This window comes from Alligator sinensis, unplaced genomic scaffold (assembly GCF_000455745.1).
Source record: "Alligator sinensis unplaced genomic scaffold, ASM45574v1 scaffold216_1, whole genome shotgun sequence".
Classification (NCBI taxonomy): Eukaryota; Metazoa; Chordata; order Crocodylia; family Alligatoridae; genus Alligator; species Alligator sinensis.
In genome coordinates, this window is record NW_005841868.1 from 154,817 (window position 1) to 164,073 (window position 9,257).

A 9,257-nucleotide genomic window follows, 5' to 3' on the forward strand; every position below is an offset into this window, starting at 1 on the left:
TGTTGTTCAGAAAACGCAACCAACCATAAACACCAAATGACTGCTGATTTGTTTGGAACGTTAACCGAGGAAGCACACATGGTGCAAAAACACTTTACATATCTGGTAGCAAATATGCAGTAACAAGGTCTCCTCTGTAAGCCACAAATGACTGGCGTGATACATTTTGAAATGGTGAACAATATTAATTGCTGCTGTCTTGATTCCATTGAGGCACAAAGAAGTGCAGTTGATCCAACTGAAACCTTAACGCAGCCTCAAATGCCTTTCCAAACTGGAATTTCATTAAGAAGTAAGAAAAATTGTATTACAGTATGTACTGTAAATCTCAGTTCCTCCAAGGAAAGGAGAGAGTTTAATATTCACCCTTCCCAGGGAATAACCCCCCCAAAGGAGATTGCAGCATGGGTATAGTACTGAAAAAGGAATAGCTATATAATGACATTTAACAGTTGGCAACTGTGATTGAGTGAGAAATAACCCTTGGAAGAGACATAGGTCCCACGGTGGCCAAGTAGCCTGCAGAGATTTTTAAGGTCTGTAGCCCATAAAAGCTACTTTCTCTTGGATACGAGTACCTAACCCCAGCAGAGATTCTAATTAGTGACTACAAGACTCAATCCAAACTAAGCCATGTAGGTTGAGTCAGTTTTCATCACTGGACTAGACTACTGATCTGGGCCCAAGTTAGTCACTTAGTAATGACAACTTGCACGGTACCTTCCCTACTTATATACGACTTAATTAAAAAAAACAGAGATTTCATGTGGCCATTGCTTCCATCCCAACATAGATGTGGTCAAGTAGTTGAGAAGAATCAAAAAGAAACCGAACTTCAGGCTGCTGTAATGCATTGACAGATTTGCTTTCAAACCCCACTAACCCGAAGTAATATAAATCCACACACCATCCTTAAAAGAAAAAACTAGCTTTTTTTTGCCCACACACACACCCCTCCCCACCCTGATTTGCAGGGGTTAATATTCTGGAACATTATAGATAAGAAGGGGGTCAGACTCGATGATCTATTGAGGTCCCTTCCGACCCTAACATCTATGAATCTATGAAGGTTCCTTTCCATTCTCTTTAGCTGAAGCATGATTCTGCACAAATAGAAGTAAACAAGACAAAGCTATGCCAATTTTTGCCTTGCTACAAGTAAAAGAAAAAAAAAAATCTTGCCAGAATACATTCACAGAGCCATTTCTAGTTTCAAGCTCTTTAAGAGGATTTTTTAAAATAAAGAATAGGTCAAAAAAGAAATTTAAGCTATAAAAATAGTGTGTCAATTTAGCTTTCATGAACAAATGTTAAAAAGAAAAAAAAAAGAAACCCTATCCTATTATGATTTTTAATCAAATTATACTGAGTTGTGCCAGTTTACAAGCATGGATTTCCAAAGGGTCGCAAACACAGTCTTTCCTTAATGCACCAAAACTGGCATGACAATCCCTAGTAAAAGCCCCACTGAGCGAGCCTCAGCTGCAAGAAGTCTCTAATAAAAGTGTCTCAAGCATTTCACTTTACAACACCACTGTGAACTGCTGCATTAAAAACAGCTATTGGCTTGAAGTCAGCTTTATTAGATCTCTTGAGTTAGGGATTCAGGTGAGGCCCTGACAGCCAAAAATCATGGCTTTATTTGAGCATGCATGTGCACACACGCACATGCATCCTTTTGTTAAAGGCTATCTGAAAGCTCAGATTAAACATTCTAAACTCTTATTACAAAATAAACTGGGGTATCATTATTTTCCAAGTTTGTATTGTATTACAAATCTTTCCATAGCAAGATGTAATCATTGAAAGGCATTGCTGACCCTACCTCTATAAATGTCTAACTTTATTGAGCCTTTTATGTGCCCATTATCTTTTTACTATGTTACATTAGTGTCCTGGCCACTCTGGATAAAGAAACTTCAGTTTCCCCTCACCTCCACACAGAGAAAATGTTACATCTTGCTTAGGACAAAGAGAAAGCAGCACATGTGAACATAGAAATCAAACCACAAAACCTTCTGTTTGCCTCCTGTTTGTTAAATACTATCTATAACACTCTTCACATGAGATTCCAAATGTTACTACTCCTATTATAACTGATGGACCAAACTCCTATTGAATACTTATTAAGTACTTATTCCTCCCTGTCTCCTTCATTCTCCGTTTTTCCACTATCACAAAATACACAGACTACTGTACTGGTTAATGCTTCTAAATTACTCTGAAGATAAAAAACACACTACTAGTGTTAAACAGACATGGATTAAATCTCCTACTAATCTAGTTACAAACAAAACTAAATCCTCCTTTAGCTATAATTTTTAATACACATAATGGAGTATTTTCACCACAAAATCTAAGCAACTAAAGTTGTCTTCTTTAGTAACTGTAAATGTATATATGTATATAACCAAGAGTTTAAACTGCTTTATACAGTACAGACAAACCACACGGCTTCACAGTGATGAACTGACAGGCCTGATACTGCAAAAGCAGGAAAGCTAATGAAACTACTTACATAAGACAAGCTGTTCATAGCACTTCTGCTCTCCACTCATGCCTGCAGCAGGAGGTCCTCAATATTACCCCCTTTTTTGAAGCTGTTTAAATATTTGCCAAATATATACATTCCCAAATACCTGTTCATCTCATTCCCATTCATGACAAATATAAGGAAAGGAAGAGCCTTTTGTGACTTCTAAAAATGCAATAATCAAAAAAGAGTAATTCTCTGATTTACACTAGTATGGACTGTTCACTGCCTCATGAACTCAGACTTCAGGAACTGATGACAATTAATTTACATACCTTTATGGTGTTTAAAATGCCACACAAACCACTTTGCACTTAATGTAGTATTAATTTTAAGAAATCAAAGAGACTCTCCAAGGAACAAAAAAAAAAGGGGAAGGAGAAAATAAATCAGGGTAAAATTAAAGTTGTTCAGAACAATCTATTGTGTGATATAACCTCTAAGAGACTTCGCTGTCACACAACTTTACTGTTAGTCTGTTACCAATTTGGTGTAAAGAACTAAGCAAACAGGTTTCCTCCAAAAGGAGCGCACACAGTTCATGAAGCCAAATTCACTAACTGGCTCAATTTCACTAAAATCCCATGGCGCCTTAATAAAAATAACCTTTCTATGATAATGTTATAAAGCAGCAGGGAATTCCATTTAATAGAAGAGGGGTTTTATCCCCCACTCCCCAAAAAAAACCCAAAATCACCAAGAGAAAAATGAAAATGGTATTTATTTTTATTGCCCTGCTTTTTATTTGAACACTTAAAAGAAGCCAATTCTGTGCTAAAAGGCTTGGATATTCATCTCATTCTGCAAGCACTGTAAAATACAGGGCATATGCTCAGCTGTTAGCTACCACTTTCTATTTAGGAATTTCTTCTAAGAACATTCTCCTCATCTAACATTTACCTTCTCATAAGATGTTTTTAACACCTAAAGAAATGAGCCTGAATAAAAGGTGGAACTCAAGATCAGCTAAAAAAGGGGAGTCCCTTTGGTAGCCAGAAATACTGCTATGCTCTGAAGTAAATTTTTCACAGCTGCAGAAAAATTAATTTTCTAAGCAATCCTCTCTTGAAATGCAGCCCTGTTCCATTTTTATAGGATGCAGTCTTTATTGCATGCTCACATCTCAGCTGAGGACAGAAAGAGTAGCAGATGTGAAAGCTTCTACAAGGCACATTAACATAGCCATACAACAGAAATTAAAAAAAAAAAAAAAACTTTAGAAGAAAAAACTTTGTGTTGTTCCTTTGCTTTGTTTTATTTTTTGTAAGGGACACTGTCAGGTAACTCTCCTTATCTGTGTAACACCACAAATTATACACTCAGAGAAAACAGAAAAATCTAATTTAATTCCATCATTCATGTTATTTGGTTATTATTTATATCTAATTCCACAGTGAAATTAGACAATTTCTAGGGGTGCACCAATACATTGGTCCATATCGTACTGGCACTGACAAAAAGGAACTTGACATTGGCAACTGGCTTTTTTGGCTGATGTGGCTGATAACGTCACTAATACGGCAGTGGGGTTGGGCCAGGGCTCCACCTGGGCTGGGTGGCGGCAGTGGCCCTGGGAGGTGGGGCACAAAAACAGCTAACAACAGCCATGTAATAGGCTGGTTGAAATACCTGACCTTCTTAACACCTTTAAGGATAAGCAGCATTTGCTAAGCTAGTTCCTCCCACCTGCCTCGCAGAATTTGTAGAAGGCAAGAAAGGCTGCGCAAAGAGAGACCCAAGGAAGCGACCGGAACAGTCCTAGGACCAGCTGAGCCAATGTTGTTGCATTATAGTTAATTCCTGTGTTAATACAACTAAAATTCATGAAGAGGGCGAGTCTGAAACAAATTGACTGCTGACAGGTTGGTAACAGAAGGTGTTTATAATCACACAAAAATGATGCTGTCAGTCTGAAGAAAAACCTCAACCTGAGTACTTTCATTTTAGGTTAGGTTACCAAATTATTAAAAACTGAGAGAAAGTGTCACATTCCACCTCTCACTATGCTGTTAAGTAATTTTCTACATTTCAGCATGCACAATGGAAATAATTAAAGCAGCTTTATATCCAGGTTTTCAGTACTGCAATGTTTGGATTTCAAATACTCCAGGAATTCTCATTTGTTTATGAACCACTATATTCACGGGAATTAAATTTATGCAAGCATTTCTTTTGGTCTTAAGTTCTGATGGTGTCCCTTTGGAGCTGTTATCAAACCTTGGACGTTTTGGTTAACTGTACACTGCTGCAGACCATAAATCCAATCCATTTACTACTGCTTTCTATATTCAGCTTTTGGAGAGCTTCCAACGTGCAAAGAATCACAGAAGCCCAAGTCTCGGGTGAGAAGAAAGTGTCATTTAGGGCTACCACATGGTAGAATGGCTGAATGCATGACTGTTTACTTGAGCAGTCATGCTGATCTTACAGGAAATAAACCAAGTAAATTTAATGTGCTTACCTGAGCACATCTTCCCAGCTCAATTCTACCCAGGTACTGAAATATTTTTAATGCTAGTTCATAAGGCAGCTGGACATCAAAGAAAGGAATCTCATTTATTTCATTCTGAAAAAAAGGAGAATAGAATTATAGAAAATTAGGTTTAGAAGGGACATCAGGAGGTCATCTAGACCAACCCCTTACTCAAAGAAGGACAACCCCCCAAACTAGATCATCCCAGCCAAGGCTTTGTCTACTAGCTGCATCTTAAAAACCTCCAAAGATGGAGCTTCCACAACCTTTCTGGGTAGCTTGCTCCAGTGCTTTATTACTCTCCTAGTGAGAAAGTTTTACCTAATATCTAACCTAAACCTCCTTTGCTGCAATTTGAAACCATTGCCCCTCGTTCGGTCCTCTGCCACCACTGAGAACAGTCTAGCTCCATCCTCTTGTAACCACCCTTCGGATAGTTAAAGGCTGTTAAACTACTAGCTTTCACTAATGTATGAATAAATAAACTGTTCATGCTAAGGAATGAAGTAGTTGGGAAAAATATTATGATATAATCAGGAGGGATTACAAGCACTCTTGATGTTTTCACAGTTCTATCAGTTTCAGTGATGTAAACCATGAATACTCTGCTTTTCCTCCTTGCAATCCCACTACAACAGGATGTCAAGTAATAATATATGCATAAAGGTTCCCAGCTATTCTGTTGATTCATCCTAGGAGTTAGATCAGGAAGTCACATTACTGCCACCTGAAACATAAAAGGCTACATTTCTATTTCAGATAAGAGAGAATTACAGGCTTGTCTATATTATTGGAGTTTTTAGTCACAAGGACACAACAGATCTTACTTGAATAACACTTCTTTTTTGCACTCAAGTGATTTTACTGGTTTCAATAAACAAATCAATATAAAGCACTTTGTCATTTACTAATGTTCAGTTGCAAGCTTTTTTTTTTTGTATTTAAGTAACAAGGGCCAGCACAGAAATCCCCATAAAGCAACTGTGTTGCTGTGAAGACAGCTACAACTATTTTAAAAATAAAGGATAAATAGATTCCACATCACAAGATTCCCAGTGGTGCTGCTCACCTGAAAGACAGGACAAGTTTCTAACACGAAACACCTTTGTCAAAGAGATTAGCATGAATGCACTTAAAAACCTGTCTACTGCAAATTCATTTCATTGAGAGTTTTTAAATGGTGGGGGATAATTGACCAAAGACGATAGGACACTGAATTTAACAGACCAAAATGAGATTATATTGTTTTCCTGCAAGCCTGAAAATAATAATTTCCAACCAAAATAAATGTATTATAAGAATCTTTATTTTAACTGAATAAAAATACAAAACTTACCTTTTTTAAAGAGAACAGTGATTTTTTTTTTTTTTAAGGACCAGTTAACTCATGCATAAGTAGCTACAGTACTGTGGGGGCCTACACTTCATGTAGTGTTTCAAGATTTGCAGCTAGAAAAAAAGATTTAAATCCTCTCATTTCTAATCTTCTGTTATCATGCTGACTACATAATCTAAATTAATGTTCCAGGTATATTTTTCATAATATGTACTTGCATTTTGAACACTTAAATTTCCCTCCATTTCTGAAATTTTGCTTGCCAATATTTCTTTAGGGTTTTGTAACATCTACATCTTAAATGCTTCAAAATCTTCACACTTTTCCCAGTATAACTCATGCTTAAAACAACTTTGATGTCTAACTTTGGGAAAATATAATCCCCATTATTCATTACCTAGGTACAAGGAAATCATTATCTAGGTACAAGCACATTCTGATTCATCAGCTACCTGTACTTTCCAGCTCTTCTTTCATCCTGCTGGCCAGGCTGCCTCAACACGTCATTCCAAGTCTCTCTCCAACACCCTTCCTTGCCTACTCCTCAAATCCATACCCTCTACAATACCGAGAAACAACAACATAGCCTACAGTGGGCTTATTTAGGGTTTGTGTACGTGGGGAAAACATTGCAGTTAGCTAGCTTGTGAACATACACAGCAATACCTATTCCATACTAAGTCTGTGTGAACTCTCTTATTCCACACTGACTCACTGTGCAATTTAATTTAACCCTTCTACAGTGGGCTGAAGGCATTCTCAGTGATAATGTGCCTGCACAGGGAGCTAACACAAAACAGCTAAGTCACCTTACCAATATTTCCCCATGTAGACACACCCCAAGGATAACACTTTTTCCCCAGTAAAGTGAAACTGCATATACTTAACTTTTTTCCCTGAGATATAGCATACTAATGACCAAATCATAACAGCATGGGCACAGATTAAACACAGGCCTCCTTATTGCAAGGCAAGGGGAAAAAAATCACTTTTCCATGATGCAGAACACAACTGATAGCACCTGATAGTCTCATCTAAGCAAAGTGCATGTCCAGTGTACATATATTGAAAATCCCCAAACAATTCACATAATGTGTCAGTGGCATAGAGCTCACCACAGCACAAAAAGCAAAAACTATAAAGAAACCATATAACATTAAGTCAGCACTGGCCTGTCTAAAAGTCTATTGGAATGAATCCAAAATTCAAATACTGCCGTCCCCTCTGAGACCGATTTGCACTCCTGTGTGCTAATGGAGCACTAATTCTGTAAATGGATTAATTTGTGCCTTGCAGTCAGAAATTTAATCTGCTCCTCTTAATTTTTTTTTTTTAAAAGCAGAGTAATTAGTCACAGTGAAGTTAGTAAGAAGCAAAAAACAAACAAAAAAAAAGGACTTACTTTCCCTACTAATTTTTTCTGCACCATAAATAAAATCTCCAACTAGAGTACAGGGAGAATTTAGCAGAATAAGCTTTTAACTTGTTCAGATCTGCAATTTGGACTACTTTCAAATTAACTGCTTCATTTATGCAATTAATATTGGTTTTCTTGGTGACAGGAAAGTTTCTCCACAAACCCATGCTGTGGCAAGATATTTAGCACAGGCAACATAATTAAGCACGCACTGTCTTGAATAAACCTAATGAATTTAACAGCGGAAGGTCTAACCACAATCTGAGTGTAGTAGGGAAGGAAAATACTTGTTGTGAAAAAAACTGCTGTGGATAAATTAATATATTAAAGAACTGAGATGCAATAACCTCAGAGCAACTTAAACCAAAAATGAATCTACACCGTGCTTGGAGAGAGTATTGAGCAACTGGAGCAGCATGCTGTGCTCCTGAAAAAGTGATTTTCTTTGTACTGCAATAAGAAGGTCCATGTTTAATCCATGACCCCGATGTTACAATCTGACTACAAAGAGTCTTCTACCCACGCACAAGCAAAAGGTATTTACACTCTATAACCTTCCTAACCCACCAGAGAAAAAGGTTCATGTCAGCACATACTGGAAAAAAATATTTATCAAAAAAAAGTAAAGCAGTAAATCCAGGGGCAGATGCTGTCCCTTGATTCCTGCTCCAGCCAAGGTTTAAAACCAACTGCCTGGCAGTGGCAGCATTTCTAGCCAGGCAGCAGCGAAAGGCAAGTGACTTCCTGGCACATTGAAATCTACCTGATTCCTCCTAATCTCTTAATTCCACAGGTGTGAATGAGTAATGACCCGCTCTCCTTGGCAATGCTCTTGGTGCTGCACTTGCGGACCTGGCCTTTCTTCTGCACTGCGGCTGTCTGGGCACTGCCCCGTAGCGCAGCTCCCACCTCCAGGCCCTGCAGCCTGTTCTTAACTCATCCCCATGACTTATATTTGGTTTTGCATCAATCTTAAACTGAATAATATGGCCCTGGGCCCCTACCGTATCCATTTCTAGTTTCTTTTTACCTGGAGAAAAACAGGTGCTGTATAATATGGAGTGCACTGCACCGGGGACAGCCTCCTTTTCAAAACCCTAGGTCCACCCTGAGTAAGTCCTTCCTTTTCAGGGTGGTCAGGGAAAGTTTTGCCATGTTGGGGGTCCTAATCCTCACCCGAGTGTGTTTGTGATGCCGGGAGTGCATAAGCCTCCCTTCCCGCCCCAGCCCAGCCCTTTCCTGGGGGGTGTCCCCACAAGTAACGAGGCTTTGAGTGAGCTGCTGGGCCGCGGCTCGCCTGCCTCCCCCTGGGACAGGCTGGGAGGCGCTCGGAGGAGAAGACGGCTTCTCGTTATCCCCGGCACCTCGCAGGGCAGCCCAGGGCCCATCCCTCAGTGCCCTGGCCCCGACCCCGACCCTGTTTCTTCCTCCTCTTCCGTGTGTCATGTCAGGTGTGGGCGCACCCGCCGCACCGGGGCGGGGGGGGCCCCTGCCCCGC

The 9,257-nt window shown here is 39.1% G+C and overlaps 1 protein-coding gene across 1 annotated transcript in view; it reads right to left on the reverse strand.

Annotated features, from left to right (window-relative positions):
* FBXW8 (F-box and WD repeat domain containing 8) overlaps window positions 1–9,257 on the reverse strand; it is an 87,037-nt gene that overhangs the window by 60,749 nt on the left and 17,031 nt on the right. Inside the window, 2 exon segments of the mRNA XM_025192710.1 lie at window positions 4,995–5,099; window positions 8,790–8,924. Coding sequence (XP_025048495.1) covers window positions 4,995–5,099; window positions 8,790–8,924 — 240 coding nt within the window.